Source organism: Lepidochelys kempii, chromosome 5 (assembly GCF_965140265.1).
Source record: "Lepidochelys kempii isolate rLepKem1 chromosome 5, rLepKem1.hap2, whole genome shotgun sequence".
NCBI classification, from domain to species: Eukaryota; Metazoa; Chordata; order Testudines; family Cheloniidae; genus Lepidochelys; species Lepidochelys kempii.
The window spans coordinates 36,005,672-36,024,581 of record NC_133260.1 but is presented as its reverse complement, the minus strand read 5'-3'; the positions used below and the strand labels follow the sequence as shown (position 1 = coordinate 36,024,581).

The following is an 18,910-nucleotide window of genomic DNA, read 5'->3' as shown; positions in this document are numbered from 1 at the left end:
AATTAATAAACCCTTTTTAAGTTTTATCTTAACCAGTATGTTTTTGAGTGAAGTGTTTGTGGAAAAATCTCAGCTCAGTTAACAAGGGCTTGTGCATCGTCCTCTTCACATCGAGGGAAGGGTGCACTGTGTAATAAATTCATACTGGTCAAGCTTTGACCAGGGCAGGATGCTACAGCTCTGGGGTCCTAGACTGGGGAGCTGGAGATATTTTGGCTTGAGCCTTTCTATTGTTGGTTCATGCAGCGGCTGGCAGAGCATTCATGAACACAGCTGCGTGTGGCACCTGCCTGTGGATGTTGGTGTGAGCACAAGCTTGGAGGGCTTTGTAGCTTGTCACAATGTCACAGTGTGAGAGGGAACCCAGACTGGTAAAACAGAGGGCTCAGCTGTACCCAAGTTCCATATGGCACCCTAGAAGGGACCCATCACAACCTGCTTCAAGACAAAATGTAGGGCCAGATTTTGCAATGCTTTCTCATGTTGAATGGTACTTATGCACCCATGTAGTGCCACAGAGTTCAGTGAAACTACTCACATGAGAATAAGGCCCTTAAATTGCACAAATATACAGCACTTTTCAAACTATAGTTGCTAGTGTTCAATGTATCAGTTTAATCATTTTAAATCACTCCATTACCTGTTGGAGAAAAGCATATTGCTGTTAGTCAGTAGTTAATTATTAAGAAGACATAAGAGAAGAAACAATTTAAATGCAGTGATGAAATTCTTGAGGAAAATCAAGTATTAGTTTGGATGCTGCTTATGCTGCTCTTTCCAGCCTGGGAGACAGCTAATATAGAGTAACTACTAGAGAACTTAACTTCCAAAGGTAGGAGAAGGCAAAATATTCTAGACTGAAGGCCAATTTTTAAAGAAGCAATTGCGTACATGCAGTATCATCTGTAGGTGCATGCTGATTTGTGCCCTCAGAGTGGTGCCTATTTTCATAAACCCTGTAGGCACACACAGGTAGGGTGAAACTGAAGTTGGAGAAGAGCATCTCCCAGGCCTGGGCTTGTGTGCATTTTGAGGAATATCAGCTTCAAAATTGTTACATGAGGCCTGACTCACAGAGAAGGCTCGTCAATGTAAAAAGAATTTTCCCACCAAAATGCTAACTAGGCAAGCCTTTTGTTAATTAAGGCACATTTTTTTAAAAAGTGGATGATCAGCTAGCTTGAATAGGAATTCCTTTGTGCCTCCGGTACAGTTGCTAAACAGTTGGTAGAAGAGGAGGTTTGTTAATGTACCAGTGGTTTATTTAGCAAACAAAAGACTATCTCCTCCTTATGGCTTTAACAAACGAAGGATTGTAAAAGAATTATTAACTATTTAATTAATTAATTAGTATCTATTTCCCCCCAAGGTTGTACCCCCTTGATGCACGCTGTTTCGGGACGCCAAGTCGATACAGTGAAATTGCTGTTGAAGATGGGAGCAAATATTAATACTCAAGATGCCTGTGGACGCACCAGTTTATCTCTTGCAACCTATCTGGTACCAAGACTTCTGTCTGTTACAGAGAGCACTTTGGGAGGGCAAGAGGGTGAAGTAATAAAGACTAATTTTGAATCACAGCAAGGGGAGAATAAGTACAAGACTTGTGTGGTCCTAGGGAACTGTGCAAAGAACAGTGCTTCAGCTTAACTGTGACATTTTCAGCTAGAAAATGTGTCAAAAGTAGCAGAATGGGCAATCCATTCAAACATATTAAATATGCATGTCGCTTTCAAGAACAGATATTTCCTTTGCTAGATATTTTCAAAAAATCCTATGATTAGTAACATGCTGTGTTTTCCCTTCCTCTTTTCCTGAAGGGGGAAAAAACATCTGTTGAAAAAATAAATTACTGGAAAACATTCCAGACACTTAAGCTGGCCTCATGGCTTCAGAATTCCCAAGTTTAAGCTGAAATTCTTATCCTTACGGTCTCTAAAGCTAAACAGAAGGCATAAGATAGGATAAGCATTTGTTTTCCCACCCAAATGGTTAATTACATTATAGAGTGACCAGTGCCACAAAACTTACATAGGCTAAAATCCTCAGGGATGTCCTAAGGATTAGGCTCACGATCCTTTGCAATTTAATCAGGTGTCTGGGATAGGGAGAGTGAATCATTGTAATGTACTCCCTTGGTTAGCGTTAAAGAGACAACGAGAGTAAGAGCCTTGGATGCATGGGGAAATTTCAGATCCATGAGCATGCTACATGTGATTTAAATTAGTGAGTGGTGGTTTCTATGCTGTAAGTAGTGTGAGGCCTCGTGAGAATCTGGGTGACGTCTGCCCGGAGGATTGATTTCAATGGGATTGCATGTGTGCATGAATGCAACTGAGTGCTGGATTTAGCCAAGTTTGCAAACTTCTCTGCAACAAAACTTTGATCAGTGGGCAACACAAAGGTACTTTAATTCCCTCATTCCACCTCTTCCCAGTAAATACTAGTCATGCTTGGCAGGCAGATGACTTGAGCTGCAGGGGAGTGACCTTGCAGAGGCCCCAGTTTGAGGAAAGCACTTAAGCACACGTTTGACTTCCTTGGGACTAAAGCACATGCCAAAATACTTTGCTCAGTGAGAACCAGAGTGCTCATCTGCTTTGGTTTGTTTTTGAAGGTGACAGTGCAGCATTTTACTCCCATCAGTGACCAATCCCCATAAATGAAGGTGCCATTTTCAGTATAACACTTCTATTTGAACTCTGTAAAAAGCCACTTGCTAAAACAAGAACGAACAGCTGAAAGCAAAACCTAAAATAACTCCAATTCTCAGATTTTTCATATCAATTTACTACCTGTAGTAACCTCTTATAAAGAAAATCAGATCAAATGCTCAGGCTCTTGGCTGACTCTCATTTAATTAAAATCCATATGCAGGAACATACTTAAGACTTTCTAGTACAACAGCAATTTTCAGTGCCATGTCTACTGCAAATCTTAAAACAGCCCTCCAGCCCCACCACAGCCAAAGAAAGGCCAAAATGCAGTGGAACTAAAAAGTTTAATTACAGAAGTGGATGGATGAACCAGTCCAGGATTTGAACCAAACGTGAACCATCTTTGAAGCTCTAACTAGATGTTTTTCTGAAACCAACGAACAGATCCTCAGCTGGTGTAAGCAGAATTACACCAGCTGAGGATCTGGCCCCAAATCTTCTCCGTCCCTTTTTGACCTTCTGTACTTTCTTTCTTAGGGGTGGCTTGAAGGCTGTGTCAGTCTGCTCCGAAATGGTGCCAAGCAGAACATACCTGATAAAAATGGGAGACTGCCACTGCACGCTGCTACCGCAGAGCCTGATGTGAGGTAAGCCCACATGTTAAAAGGGCGTTTGCTTATTTGAGTAAAACATCTTCTCAGTCCGGTACATAGTCACCAAAAGAACATGGAGATTGACTGATTGGAGGCAGCGCAGGGCAGGCAAGCTAGCTGTGGCAATTATCCGTGTGATTTGCTGTTTCATCTGGTGATTATCATATATTTAAATGAAGAAGCTATTGGGACTTTAGACCTAAGTCTATGGCTCTTTCTGCTGCACTTGTTTTACAGGAACGTGTTCAGGCAGGTTGAAGAATCTGATTTAAACCTCACAAAAGCAATGGAATTCAGAATGGAGACTGAAACTCCAGATTTCTCACAGTGAACAATCACCACCAACGTGATCAAGCTGTCCTCTATACTAGAAATACCACAGGACGTTTGTTTCCATGATAGTTCAATGTTGTATTTTCCCTAGCTAACTTGGTGCCAGTGTTCAGGGTGTTCTTCTTTAACTCAGGCTTCAGCATTATTTACAAATGCAGGTCTCCCAGTAGGAGCCACAAAACCAGTTGCCCTGCACTCTATTGCCACTGCTTATTATATAAATTAAATGTTATAGGCTATATGCTAAAGCAGAGGTTCCCAAAATGTGACTCTTGCTCGTGGTTAATGGAGAAGTGTCTGGTCACATGGTTCTGGCTCCTCCTTGTTTACAGCTGCATTAAAAGAGAGCTAAAAATGTATTAAATACTTTCCTAACATTACTTTCTCGTGCAAGTAATTGCTACAGCTACCATAATATTACGTGGATAATGTTAGTGGCATTAAATAGTAAATATTTGTATTATTATTATTATAATTCATTAGTATTATTATAGTGCCTTGGAGCCACAGTCATAGAACATGTCTCTGTTATATAATATGATGATTTATATTATTGTTTTGAATATAATCGTTTATTATTGGGAGGGGAGGCAACTTATGGGTTTAGGAATGGGAGGAAAGTTGTTCAAAAGACAAACTCTGTTAAGATTTGGTCCATCCTATGGAAAGTAGCTCTAAAGGATCAGGTAAGATGTAGTACAGTTGATTTTTGACAGCTGTTATTAAAGATGTATCAAAAAGTCTGAAGAGCAGTTCACCAAAACAAGTCACAAGCCAATGTGCTATTTGTATCATAGTTTCCTTTGTGAATAGGAATGCTTCTTAAAGCTTTTCAAGTCCTGATTTATATAAGTTGATTAAATTCATGCAAAATCTCTCCTGAGTAAATCATTTACGAGTAGCTGAAAAAGGCTGGTTGAAAATGTAAGTTGCAAGAAACGTATAGAACTTAGAGTGGCAGTTTGACACATCTGATGCAGCAAAGCTGTAACTTGATGTTCAAGTTACAGGTGAGTATTGTGACAGTCTATAATGTCTCCTTATGTATTAATTTGGCACCTTCATCATTGTTTTTCATGCATCACTCTGATGGTACAGTTGGAGGGTTTCAGAGCAAGAGTGCATTATCATTACACAAAGCCTCTGAAGAGAAAAGGCTATGTTTGTGCCACACTGAACATGCTGATATTAGAAAGGAAACAGTAATTTACTTTAACAACAGCAGCACACAGAGTTCCCTGAAGTTTTTTCCACAGTCACCATGGAAACAAGCAGACCTTTGCTCCACACAGCAGTGTGCCAGCTGCTCAGCTCTTTTTCATCTGTCTTATTAGCCCAAGTCAACAAAATTAGTTCTGGATATGATTGCCCTGTTACCAGAAGGCGCAGCTGGAGTGCCATACCCATTAGTGAGATTTTTCCATTGGACTAATTTTTGCTCTCTGCCAACTATTTAGATTTGAAAGGAAGACGAAATGCGGTGGCTAATTGTGAAGTGCTTCCTCACCTGAGTTTAAGAACTGGCAGCCCATTGCTATAAATCAATGCGCTGGAGGAATAGCTAGCAGCACACAGACCACGCTGAAATCGACAGGCTGTAATCAGTCCATTTAAACACTTCAGGCACAAGGGCTGGCAAGTTTTTAAACTTCAATACATGTTTCATAGAGTGGCTGAGCCTTCAGTGAGAAATGGGATAAATGGACCCTGCAGACTCTCCACATGCTACATGTTTAGTTAAAATTGGCAGAGCTCATCTGTGTGGTTGCAGACTTTCAGCGTTGTGGGGGGTTGTATGTATATGTATATGTACACACACACACTAATTTAATTGATTACATCCCATGTTAATTTGTGGAACTATGTAACAAATTACAGAGCCATGTGATAGATGAATTTACCAAGCACCTTTTGATCATCTCTCCTTCCTTCTACCCACTAATCCATTTCCACCTGGACTTATTTTAATATACCAAACTTCTGAGCTGTCAGTCTGGGGTTTTATTAATTATATCAGTTTACCACAAAAATGTTTCCTCTACTTCCCAGCAAAAAAAATCTACGCCCTTTAAGACCCAGAACAGGTAAGATTCAGGCCTGCAGCAATCTCAAAATGACCTGACTTTTAAGTCCATTATAACATGGCCTGACTATGCAATTGGCTGCATGCCTCAGAAGAGGGCTGTAACACCCGTTTGCTTTTTAGTGATCATACCAGTCTGAGTCCAGGCCCTGGTGTGCCATTGGCCAAATAATATTTTTTAATTGATTTAATACTTTTAAGAGAGTATCTGGTTAGAAAAGAATCTGGGTGTGTTACACCCTGGTTCTGCCACGTTGGTATGTCACTTCAGAGCAAATCATTTTTTTGCCTTCTTGGCGAATTGTAACTTCTGCAAATGATCACTAAGCAGTTTCGAATGCAGCTTCTTTAAACAGTTGTACTGTCTAATAGCTCACAATCCATGACTGCAGAATGATTTTTTTCAGGCTTCATGCACAAACAGCTAAATAAATGGCAGGGCTGCATTTCATTATAGGTTTGTGTGGCAGAGCTCTGGGCAACTGTATCTGTACCAGCTCTGTGATCACTGGATCACCAATTACATTGCCATGGTGTAAACCTGAGAGGAAAAGCTGTGCCTAGTAATTGATAGACTGGGATGGGCTGAGAAGAGCCCCAAAGGCTAATTAGCCCATTACCCAAGAGGTAGAAAAGGCACAGGAAGGAAGTGCACAAGGGGAAGGAAGAGACTGATGGGCCTTTTAGGGGGCTGAGTCTGGGATTGAGTGAATGGAGGGGTGTATGCTATTGTAAATATAGACCTGAAAACATTTATAAGGGTGGTGAGGAGAAGACTGTGAATAAATTGTACAAGGTGTTTGACTAGAAGAAGGTCTCTAGATGGTTTGTGGCTAGAAAAGAGACAGGAATGGGATGATGCTGGGTCACAGTTTGCTATATTTTTGCAATCTGATACTGTTAAAGTTTAATAATACATCCACCTGAGCTTTACCTGAATTCAGGATTGTCCAGCTAAGAAACAGAGCAAAAGATCTCAAAGGAGAGAAGAGCCTTTCTCTTGTATTTTGTTTGAAGGGGGAGCAAGTACTTCCACATAACCCACCATGCCTTGGGTGAGTATCATGGTCCCAATCTGATAGTGGGGTTCTGCTATCTCAGACCCTTACATCTGCCAATGTCACATGGACTCTAAACAGGCATAAGGGTCTATGTTGGCTGATCCTGATATGCGGATGTGACAAGATGGTCTGGATATCCCTACCATCTCCACACTTTAACCAATGCTCAGCGCACTTCTATAAAACATAATTTGCCTGCTCCAAATCCAGTGACCAAACCATTTTCAGAGTTAACTGCAGTAGTTTGAAGGGTGATTATGAAAATCCTGGGGCAAAATCTTTCAGGTTATAAAACCATTGTTTCACCTAAGGCCTGGTCTCGATTACACAGCTAAGTCAACGTAAGGCAGCTTACTTTGACCTGACTATGTCCGTGAACAGACAATGGTGGGACACAGCTGTTGTAAGTGCCCTAATACACTGACATAACTCCACCTCCATGATAGGCATAGGGCTTATGTCAGTGTAGCTAAGGTGATGCAGCGTCTGTGTGGACACTGCATTACTTACGTCAGCTGTCTTGTCAATTTCAGGGCTCAATACCATGAAAAACCAACATCTCATGTGTAATAGTTCTAACTGTTCCCACCACAACATGGCAGTGTTTATACTCTACTTCTCTACAAGAGTAAACAGATGTATTTCTCCATAAATTCCAGTTTATGGCATAATTGCCTTACTCCCAACAGAGAGACTGTGAGCCGTAATCTAACCCTGTCTCTGTGTGTGCATGCATACAGGGGCTTCTTAATCCAAGAATACAAAAGTATAATAGGAAGGTAATTTGCATTTCTGTTTAACACTTTAAAAGGATCACAATGAATAGTTCTGTTGATTTCTAGGCTATAAAAAAATTGCTCAGGTATTCACTGCACATTCTGATATATTAATGCCCATTTATTATTTTGGAAACTAACACTGGAATTATTCCTGATTGTGTCTACTTTTGCATTTACATACAGGTGACCTCTGATCCAAGTGTTGAGTTTGTGTTCTGGTTTTAGTTACAAATAGAGTAAGCCATAAACTTCAGAAGTGGATCTGGGTTTGGCTTTCAAACATGAACACATACCAGATCTGGGATTCTGGTTCACATCCATCACTGCTGTTAATTTTGCTTTCGATCGTGGGTTCTGTTTCTCTAAAAACCTCTCATCCAGTTTTAGCCGTCAATGTAGCATATTAAATATATCTTTGCTTCCACAGGCTTCTAGCGGTGCTGCTGCAGCAATCGCATCTAAGTGACATTAATCATCGGGACAATGAGGTAAGTAAACATGTATCAGGTCATATTCTTCCCTGTTGCCTAAAAAGGGTCCACAGAATTACTTTTTTTATTATAGTAATTGCAATTGACAACCCTAATTATAATTTAACACCTACAATTAACTGAAAACAAAATTAAAGTGTTAATCAGATCCCTCTGGGTGGGGAGGGAAACATCCGCAGCAGGAGTGGGGCTGAAGCCCCAGCCCACAGCTTGGTGGGGACAGCCAGGGTCGGGGGAGGGTTGAAGCTCCAGCCCACAGCTTCGGAGCAGTGGAGGGGGCCAAAGCCCCAAGCTGAGCTGGAGCCCTGCTTCCAAGAGGGACTGAAACCCAGAGCCCCGCACCCTGAGATGGGAAAGCCCTGTGCCCCGAGGGGGGGGTTGACGGTAGGGGGCCACAATTTTTTCTAGTGAGGAGGGTAAAAAATATATATGTCCAAATGGGATTGCCAGCACAAAAAGTTTGACAAACGCTGTCATAGAGGATAGCAGCCTGGCAATCCCACACTCCCTGCATCAGCCTTTCCCCTCCCTCCTCCCCCGGCCCCGCTGCATGCCAAGTCAAGGTAAAATCCACCCTCCCTTGCAAACAAGGGCTCACTCAGCTGAAGGGAGTCATGTAAAATTATTATTTTTACATTTGTAAGTTCAACTTTCATGATAGAGATTGCACTACCGTACTTGTATGAGGTGAATTGAAAAATACTATATCTTTTTTACAGTGCAAATATTTATTTTTATTACAAAGTGAGCATTGAACACTTTGTATTCTGTGTTGTAATTGAAATCAATATATTTGAAAATATGGAAAACATCCAAAAATATTTTAAAATATTTAAATTTAATGTGGGTAGTCTATTATTTAACAGTGCAATTAAAACTGCAATTAATCGCAATTAAGTTTTTTAATCGCTTGACAGCCCTAATTATAGTATTTTGCACTGATCTTGCACCTCTCAGCTAATGGCCTCAGAGAACTCTACAGAAGTTGGTTTCATTTTTCCCAGTTTATATACATGCTGCATCTAAGGTGACCAGACCACAAGCGTGAAATTGAGATGGGGTGGGGGGTAATAGGAGCCTATATAAGAGAGACCCAAAAATCGGGACTGTCCCTATAAAATCGGGACATCTGGTCACCCTAGCTGCATTGCCTCACTGTGGATCTTCTGGCTGACTGCTCTCAAATGGAGCTGGCAGATGCAAATGGAATCTGGGTCGACAAACCCACTCCCTCCCCATGCCACCAGTTATGCTTCCCTGAACATCCTTCCTACATCACCTGCCAAGATAGGGATTTCTTTGCTTATTTTCAAGTTAGACAGATTCTCTGCTTCACTGAGCATCTCACCATCAGGCAGATAGTTCTCCTTGGAAGGTCTGCCTGAAGCCGTGTTATAGGTCCAGCAACCATTTTATGCCAGATTGCTATGGTCCTTAATTGTACACCAACTAAATATACCCCTGTGCCAGGAGACGGATTAGATATGCTGGCTCCACATCCCACACCGGAGGAACTCTGTTTGCCACATCTGGCTGCTTACTAGCTCCATCCATTCAGCACAAAGGAGCCAGCACACAACAGAGAATCTGGTGCATTGTTTCAAATATGTCTCTCCAGCCTGGCAGCAGCTTGAGGATATTGCTGAAGGGCACTAACTTGCAAATTTCCTTCCTGCCTTGTACTTCGTGCCCATCTACACTGTGGTTTGCAGAGCCTTTTTACTTGGCTATATAGGACTTACAACAGCCTGAACAGGATCTAGGATTTGGCCCTATATTGAAAATGTGGGGTTATAGTCTCGGTGAGTTGCACAGAATTAAAACTTAATGTGAACCATGCAGGACACTTGGAATCCTCAATGCTTTTTCTGTATGTTACCACATTCAACTTAAAATCTCAAGGGTCAAAAGTGTATTAAACACCACTTGGCATCAGGAGCATATTTGTCTGACGGTTCAGTGCTAGACCCCTGGTTATTCATGTTTGCTTGGAAATGTGCTCAGAGCTTGTTTGCACTAACAGCTCTTCTCCTAGCTATTGCCCAATTTAAAGGAAAACAAGTTTTTGTTTTTTTTCCTGTAACTTTATAAAACCACCCCACAAAACCCAAACACTTTAAATAGTAAGAAATACAGCTGGCTGCCGCACTGTTTCTATGACTGGGGCTATCTCTAAGGACTTTCAGTGGAGGCTGCCAAGAGATGTGTATTGAAAATCCCTCCAGAAGGAGGGCAGCTGAACAAAAATTAGAGGCACACAATTCCTCAGGAAGGCTTCCTGAGGGTATGGTTTCCAACCCCTGTCAAGGTTATAAAGTGATTATCTGTCCCCACTGTCTCTCCTGATGGCTTTGTTTAACTTGCGTGGCAATGTGCTTTTCTTTGTCTTTGGTCACACCTTGCTTAATTTACACGGGAGACTCATTCAAGCATATTCCTTTGTCTGGAACTGGCACTGGTCGACACATACATTTTCAGAACATATTTTCAGCACATATCTGTACATTTCTTTGTGGGTTTATTGTATGTACATCACATGCAAATATTAATGATTAGGGCGTTATTAGTTTTCTAATACATTACATGCCACCTTTGGGGGGGGGGCACAGATGGCAACCCAGAAGTTTGGGTGGGTGAGCTGCTGCCTGCGGGCCTGCTCATTGGGGCCAAAGTGGGAGGTGGGTAACTTTTCATGGGGACACCTACCACTTTTATCAGCAGATGGATGAGAGGAGGCTGATCTGGCGTCCTGTAGTTTGCCCTGGCTACACTGACTCATTGTTCCCCTGAACTAGCTTCGCTCTCACTTCTCAGGGCAGAAAACACTGCTGTAGTGCCTCAGGTCACGAGTCCCAGGATCTTCAGTGTCCATCAGCAGTGTCAGGTCCCTGTGGTGAACTCCTGGCACCACTGAAGTTGATGGGGTACTTCCATTAACTTAAATGGGGCTGGATTTAACCCTGGTTTTTTAGTTTTACAAAAAAACAAAGCCCCAGTGAAGAAGTTTTGCAAAACCAAAATAACCAAAACCTGGTTTAACTGATCTCTCAAGTATTTGGAATTCCCAACCCCTGCCCAGACCCGATGAGCAGAGAGAAACTAATGTTAAGGAATTTGGACTTGATTGGCAACCATCATTTGGAGTTTTATTTGAAGTTTTAATTTTTCTTCCATTCTACATGATTTGGGTTTTTACCCTCTTGGAAACTAAGAGAAACCACAGAACTGATTTCCACACATTGTGTAGTCCTTGATGCCTGTGCAAAGTGGGTGTATAACAAGCCACCGAACAAGAATGGTGCTTATATTATATTTCTTAAGACTGATGTTGCTTAGGTACCTTGATAGGAAAAGTGTGTAACATAGATTTAAAATGTATATGTGGACTTGCTTTTGATGTTGGTTGATGTGCACATACAACGTGGATTCTTGGTCTGCTAAGACCAGTTTGCACTGCTTCGATAGAGCAGAGAATCAAGTTCTCCGTTCATTGTTTGGTTGTTTTTTTGTTTTTTTCAAACTGGTGCCTGTGATGTTTGTATTTTGAGATTACTGTTAAAATAACTGGCCCACTTTCTCAGCCGACCCAGACTGAAGTCAGTGGGGCTAGACTGCTTTACACCAGCTGAGAAGCTAACCCATAGTAATTATTATGAGTTAGAGATAAGGCTGTTGTGTTGTGATAAAACACAAGCCTAAAAGAGGGCTTTCTATTGGGAACTGTATGCAACTTTAACATGCGAGGAACCTATTATGCTTCTGACTGATGTATTACTTTAATAAAAGAAGCATGTATCTAATATTTGTATGTCTTCTATAGTAGTCAACCTTTCTTATTGGCTGCTACTTTTTTTTTATACAACCCCATTAAGCCAGAAACTACTTCAAATTCTTCAATCTTGAGCAGGTGGATTTCCGATCTCCAAATTGCCCAACTCATCTAGGGTGACCAGACAGCAAATGTGAAAAATCGGTGGGGGGTAATAGGAGCCTATATAAGAGACCCAAAAATCAGCACTGTCCCTATAAAATCAGGACATCTGGTCACCCTAAACTCATTTCTAGTGAAAAGGAAAATTAAATTCTTTGACATTTTAAATCTTTCTGTGAATGATAATTCTTTACTGTCTTGGATTGTGATTTTTAGGGAATGACCGCCCTTCACTGGGCTGCTTTCCACAATCGGCCCCAGCATGTGCAAACCCTGCTGCAGAAAGGAGCAGATCCAACTCTGGTGGACAAAGACTTTAAAACTGCTCTTCACTGGGCAGTACAGGTGAGGGCTAACTATCAATATTTTAACAATACACCATGTGCATTACAATGATTGTTTGTTGTCTGAAATTCTAAGGCATGGGGCATCAGAACTGAAGAAGAATTTCAGTTGGAAAGGCCTAGGGCAGGAAACCCCAGCTGTGTAAACTGGCCTGCATTGCTCAAAGCCAGGGGAGCTGTGCCAATTTACACTGGCTGAGGATCTAGCCCATGTTTCCTGTGGCACAACACCATTATTAACGAATATTAAATATGGGCTTGATGCTGCAAGATGCTCTCTTGCCCAGATCCAGCAAAGCATTTATGTCCCTGGAAATAGTCACGTGCTGAGCGTTAAGGACATGCGTGTTTTTGATGGATCAGGGCCAGAGTGCTCCACACCTGTCAGGACTGGGCTGTAAACCTGTGACTTCAGACCACTGAGAATAAAATAATATACATGTAGTGTAAAATGGCAAATATTGTTACAGGACAGTGTTCTAAAGGCTTGAAGCTCTCATCCTGTGGAAATCCTAACTTCATTAAGTACAGTGTAATGTTAAATGCTCTTCCTATCAAGTTATAAAGAAATCATTGCTATATGGGGCAATCGGGGAGCCACTTTTGGGGCCTCATAGGGTTTCTACTACCCATCACAAATGCTCCCCCAAATGTACAACAGCTAAGAAATTACTGAGGGACTCATTAAAGGTGGAAAAATACAGCAGGCAAATATCAGATGTGACTAGGCACTATAATAATAGTAGTAACCTATAGAAAAGTGAATGGTTTCCTTAGGATGCATCATGTTAAGCAATTGGTAAGGTATTATCTATAATACTGTTTAAGTTAAGTGTCCTGCATGAACTTTGCTTCAGATAACTTTTTAATGCTAAATATGAGTTCTGTGTGTAGGTTACAGTGCAATTATCAAAGTACAGTAAAAGCTCTGTTATCCAGCACTTTACCAACTGGAAATCTCTAGAAATCGGCATTTCTGATATCTCCCAATATCAATCTTTATAGGGTTGCAAGGTGTCCAGTTTTTGAATGGAAGACCTGGTCAAAAAGGGACCCTGGTGGCTCCAGTCAGCACCACTGATCGGGCCATTAAAAGTCCAGTTGGTGTGGGGCTGGCAGGCTCCCTACCTGGCTCCACATGGCTCCCCAGAAACATGTCCCTGCTGCTCCTAGGTGGAGGAACAGCCACGGGGTATCTGTGCGCTGCCCCTTCCCCAAGGGCTGGCTCCGCAGCTCCCATTGCCCGAGAACCATGGCCAACACGAGCTGTGGGGGCAGCACCTGCGGGCGGAGGCAGCGCACAGAGCCGCCTGACCAGGCCTCCACCTAGGAGCAGCAGGGACGTGTCGCTCTTGGCAAGAAGCCACCTCAGGTGAACGCTGCCTGGATCCGGCACCCTGAAACCCCTCCCGTACCCCTTCCCCAAGTCCCCTCCCACACCCAAACTCCCTTCATTAGTAAGTATAACTGAGTTAACCAGAATTTTTGACTAACTGGTACCCCCCATTCCCCAACATGCCTGATGAAAAGTTTTTACTGTACACTTTTTTATTGATTTATAGTGACACTTTTATAGTAAGTATTCAAAACATCTCTGTATCATATAAACAGAAAACATGAATTGCAAGGAGAAGATACACTGATTAAACATCCCCATTCTAACATTTTTGGTCTTAACTCTATCATGCTTACAATATCTCCCTTCTTTCCCCCCCCCCCACCCCCCCGGTCTGGAATAGAATTAATGTGTAGCCTCCATACATAGCATTACTTTCAACTACACTTCCTCTCTGACTTCATATTTTTCTGATCATTTCAAAACTATATTGTCTTATAGATTTTTTTTTTTTGCCTTGGTATTTCAAAGGGATCTGTTCTAATAGTTATTAAATACTTCTTGTACATTTGCTCCAGTGTAGGTTCCATCCAGCTGAAAATTTCTGAAATTCTGTACCGTGCAAGCTCTGGAGGGTCCAGCATTCAAGCTCGGTGAAGGCCAAGCTAGTCAAAAAGGCCAAGTGGAAGCCTTATGTTTACACTGCACATCAAGCCCGGGTCTGTGGGTCCCAGGTTTGTGGACTTGGTGTTTCCACACTGTATTCTAAACATGGGTTTACAATTGCTGAACCCAGGTCTCTCAGCCATGCTAATGTATCCATATTGTGCTATGGAGACCTGGCTTCACTCTGCAGCTTGACCTGTGTGTACTGTGCAAAATGACAAGTGTTGGATCAGAGTCTCAGTGGGACTTGGTTTTTGACCCAACCCATTTGCAGGTCCTAAGACCTATGTCCCGAGCAGTTGCTGACCCAAGTCAGATAGATTTGTGTATGGACGCCCTACCTTAGTGTGCAGTGTAGACATACCCACTCAGTCCATATCCCCCCACACCTTCCTCTCAGAACAACAAATGTGCAATGCAAGTCTTGGGAAAACATGGGAGGTTGAATGGTGCAAATAAACCCTCAGTTTCCTGTGGTTAACAAATCCTTGCTCTTGCTTCACTCAAGTCACCCACTCACAGCTGGATTACTCTGTCTGCCTGACAGCAGAGGGAATAAGTGTTTCACTGCTGTGATTTGTTCTGTGAAATTTCTGTTAGCGAACCTGGCTGGTTCACAGTCTTTATTTCTTGGGGGTGTGGAGTGGAGAGGGATGGGCAGGTTTAAATATCTGGACCAGGCGTAGTCTCTCAGACATGTCTACACTACAGCCCAAAACTGACCTATGTTAGGTTGACTTAAAGTCGGCTCAGTAATTACTGCGGTGGCTGATGTCCACGCTACCCCCCTTCTGTCAGTGATGCGTGTCCTCACCAGGAGCACTTCCCCTGACTGAAGAGGGCAGTGTGGCAGGCTAAGAGCCCTCCCACCTGGAGCTCAGCTTCCCTACTCAGCTCTTGGTGGGAGCTGGGGAGCCTCCCAACAGCAGTATGGAGCCATGAAATTGACAAGACAGCTGATGTTAGGGTGACACAGTGTCTACCTTCCTACACTGACATATGTACACTTCTCGTGTATATCATGTATGTTTGTCGGTGTCGTAGGACAACTACCTCAGCAGGACAAGGCTGTAGTGTATACACTGATATAATTTAGTCAACATAAGCTGCCTTACATTCCCCTAACTGTGTAGTGTTAGGCCTTAGTGTCCTTCTCTGACTTGAGCTTAGCCAGGGAGTAGTATTTGATAGCTGTTGCTCTCTACCTCCCTGTCAATATAAGGGCAAATAGAGACTAATAACTAGCATAACTTTCCCTCCATAGCTGATCCCAGGCAGGAGCAGACCTGCTGCCCATGCAGGATAAGGCTTTGGCCTGTCTAAAGCTCCTGCCAAGCTGACACCCATGTGGTTAGATGGGGAAGGATTCATTGCCACAGTCTGAGATCTGGGGAACTCTGAAAATGCTCAGTGGATACCCCCAAACTTTTTCACAAGAGCCCAGAGGTGGAGTCCCAGGACTGTGCTGTGGAAGTGGTAGGGGCAAGGGATGTCTAGTAACCACTTCTGGAGCTGCTGAAGAGGGGATATTTTTCCCATAAGAGCTGCGCTAAACATCTGCGAAGCACAGAGGCCCAGAGAACTCCCAGAGCCAGCAGCTGTAGGAGCTGTTTTCAGCTGAATGGGGCCTTGTGCTTTTTTTTCCCAGAAAAGCAGCAGATGAAACATCAGGCATAGTAAAGAAACCTGTGCCAGAAGGCACAGAAAAGAGGCAGCGTGGGTAGATGTTGCTAAAACATACACCATTTTATACCATCACACCCCATTACAGTTATTATGTGTGGGTGGGAGATAAATATATTTCCTCTGCCTACAGTTTCAAAGAATGCATGTTTAGTACTTGGCAAGGTGCAAACAAAAAGTTTGTGCATCTGATTTCCCCACCAGAGTTCCAGGCACGTGACACTAGAGAACCAGACAGGCGCTGCCTAAACCAGAAGTTGGTTGTACAGGAAGAGCAACAGTGATGTAGTTGCCCTAGTGTAAGCCCCTATTGTAGACATGCTGCATCAGAGTAAAACACAACTCCTTTGAAACGAGAATAAGATATTAGAGCAAGTCACAGTTTGCAGATGTGCGCTAGGGGTTTGCACTGGTTCAGCTCCATCAGTGTTGCTGGGTCAGTGTATACAGATCTAATGGAGGCATGCCACAGTAGTGAATCAGGCCCAAAGTATTTTCACTTATGTAATTAAAGTACTTAGAAATGGAAAATAAGGAAGTTGGGGGCAGGCTGTATCTGGCCCTGCTTGGGAACAATACAGGACAGTTGAATTCTGACCTCCTGGTGAGGCAGAGCCATAGCACCTCCACCCACCTCCATGCTGCTGGCCCAATTCAGTAGGGTAATGCACACTGCACCATAAAAAAGGGTGATGAGAGCCCCTGCTCCAGCATGCACTCCCCCGAGACAGCCAAAATTGCTTGAGAGATCCCTGCTGCCCCCCCACACACACACACACCCCCTGCTTTCGCACATGAAAATACTCCAGTTCATACTGCTGAATAAGCAGTGTTGAACTAGGCCCAGCATTCTTAAGTGTTAGCATGGCTACTTCCTTGTGGAACAGTCAATCAGGTGCCAAACTCTGGACCTGCTTAGAGCCAAATACTTCCCTTGCATATGTACACACACACACACACACACACACACTTCCCTTTGGCTTCACTAGGAGCTTTGCATGTGATTTCACCACAAACACAGGAGAATGTCTGTAGGTGAGTGAACACCCGGTCCTGTCATCCCCGTAGTTTCACTTGCCCTATTTAAACAGGGCCTTGGATGCTGTTTTTCCCCTTTCAGTCAAACAAGCAATAATCTTTGTAACCGGAAGGAAACTTAATTGCATCGTGAAAGCATGTTTACTAAAGTTGAGACCAAATGTAATTTCTTTAAAATGTTCTAAATCCCAGATAATGCTGCCACTTAAATACAATAGTGGCAAAGGTTCTAGAAACGCCTTTAAAAGGTTTCCTCACTGTGCTGTATTGCCAATTCTCATGACTTTTACAGAAAGTGTCACAGTATTTGGTCTTTTTCTTAAAGCTCCAGCTCCTGGAGTCAGGTAATTATATGAAAATTTCAGCTTTCATTTAAAAAAAAAAAAACACGTTTCTAGGCTTTAGGCTTGGAGAGAGAAGTTGGAAAACAGAACCCTAAAGACTCAAAAATCAGAAGGGGGGGGGGAACCAACCAACACACACCTGATCTATTGCAGCGCAAGTTCATGTTGTTTGAATGATGCTAAGTTTATCAAACTTGTGCCCAGAAACATTTGCTCCTTGGCAACAATTAAACTTTCATTAGTACACATAGTGTGATGAAATCATAGATTATTTGTTGGGATTTATAGGGGAAGACTTGACAGCTTTTTCTTACTCTGACTTACTGAGAGTTACTTGAAGTTCAGGCTCTCTGAGAACAAGACTGGTTTCAGAGTACCAGCCATGTTAGTCTGTATTCTTTTCTTTTTGAGAACAAGACTGTACCCTTTGGAGCTGTGGGTAGAGGGCGCCCTTTGCTTATGGAAGGATCGCGGCTGCCTCTTCAGCAGCTTTCCTTTCTCTCCCACTAGGTTCCATAGAAGGCTCTCGCTTGGCCTGGGGAATTTCCATATAGAGAAGGTGGAGGGAGTAGGCAGGCTCCAGAAGGTGGGAGCACGAGGCAGAGGAAATATCATTTTCCCCACCCTCCATCTCCCATAGACAGCCCTTGCGGAGAGTTAATATGGCCTGATGAGCCCTCTAGGTGCTGGGAAACCCCTTCAGGGGGAATAGCTGGCAGCGCAGGCTGGAGGTGAAGCCACCCATGGTAATGCAGAAGTGCAGGATCTGCATGTGGATGGCCTGGAGTCCCTCCTGAATCCTATGGTTCAGGTTATCTTGGAGACCCCTGGTTTCTTTGGGGAGAGGTGATCCCTCCCTCCAAAGGTATAATAAAGAAAAGAGTTTCCTAGTTCAGTGGGTGTTTCCTTTAGGGCCATGGTCTAGCCCTATGTTTGTTGGTGGATAAGGTGTGTAACCTGTAACTCTTTGCTAGGTAGGTTTCAGAGTAACAGTCGTGTTAGTCTGTATTCGCTAAAAGAAAAGGAGTACTTGTGGCACCTTAGAGACTAACCAATTTATTTGAGTATAAGCTTGCGTGAGCTACAGCTCACTTCATCGGATGCATACTGTGGAAAGGGTAGAAGATCTTTTTATACACATAAAGCATGAAAAAATACCTCCTTCCACCCCACTCTCCTGCTGGTAATAGCTTATCTAAAGTGATCACTCTCCTTACAATGTGTATGATAATCAAGGTGGGCCATTTCCAGCACAAATCCAGGGTTTAACAAGAACGTCGGGGGCGGGGGGGTGGGGGGTAGGAAAAAACAAGGGGAAATAGGTTACCTTGCATATTTCCCCTTGTTTCCCCCCCCCGCCCCCGACGTTCTTGTTAAACCCTGGATTTGTGCTGGAAATGGCCCACCTTGATTATCATACACATTGTAAGGAGAGTGATCACTTTAGATAAGCTATTACCAGCAGGAGAGTGGGGTGGGAAGAGGTATTTTTTCATGCTTTATGTGTATAA

At 42.9% G+C, this 18,910-nt stretch overlaps 1 protein-coding gene across 7 annotated transcripts in view; it reads left to right on the top strand.

Moving 5' to 3' along the window:
* ANKRD55 (ankyrin repeat domain 55) overlaps positions 1–18,910 on the top strand; it is a 69,486-nt gene that overhangs the window by 24,948 nt on the left and 25,628 nt on the right. For all 7 annotated transcript variants that reach the window (XM_073346184.1, XM_073346183.1, XM_073346182.1 and 4 more), the window contains 4 exons: positions 1,370–1,500; positions 3,195–3,304; positions 7,994–8,054; positions 12,205–12,333. In XM_073346184.1, coding sequence (XP_073202285.1) covers positions 1,370–1,500; positions 3,195–3,304; positions 7,994–8,054; positions 12,205–12,333 — 431 coding nt within the window. The remainder of the gene's footprint in view (positions 1–1,369; positions 1,501–3,194; positions 3,305–7,993; positions 8,055–12,204; positions 12,334–18,910) is intronic.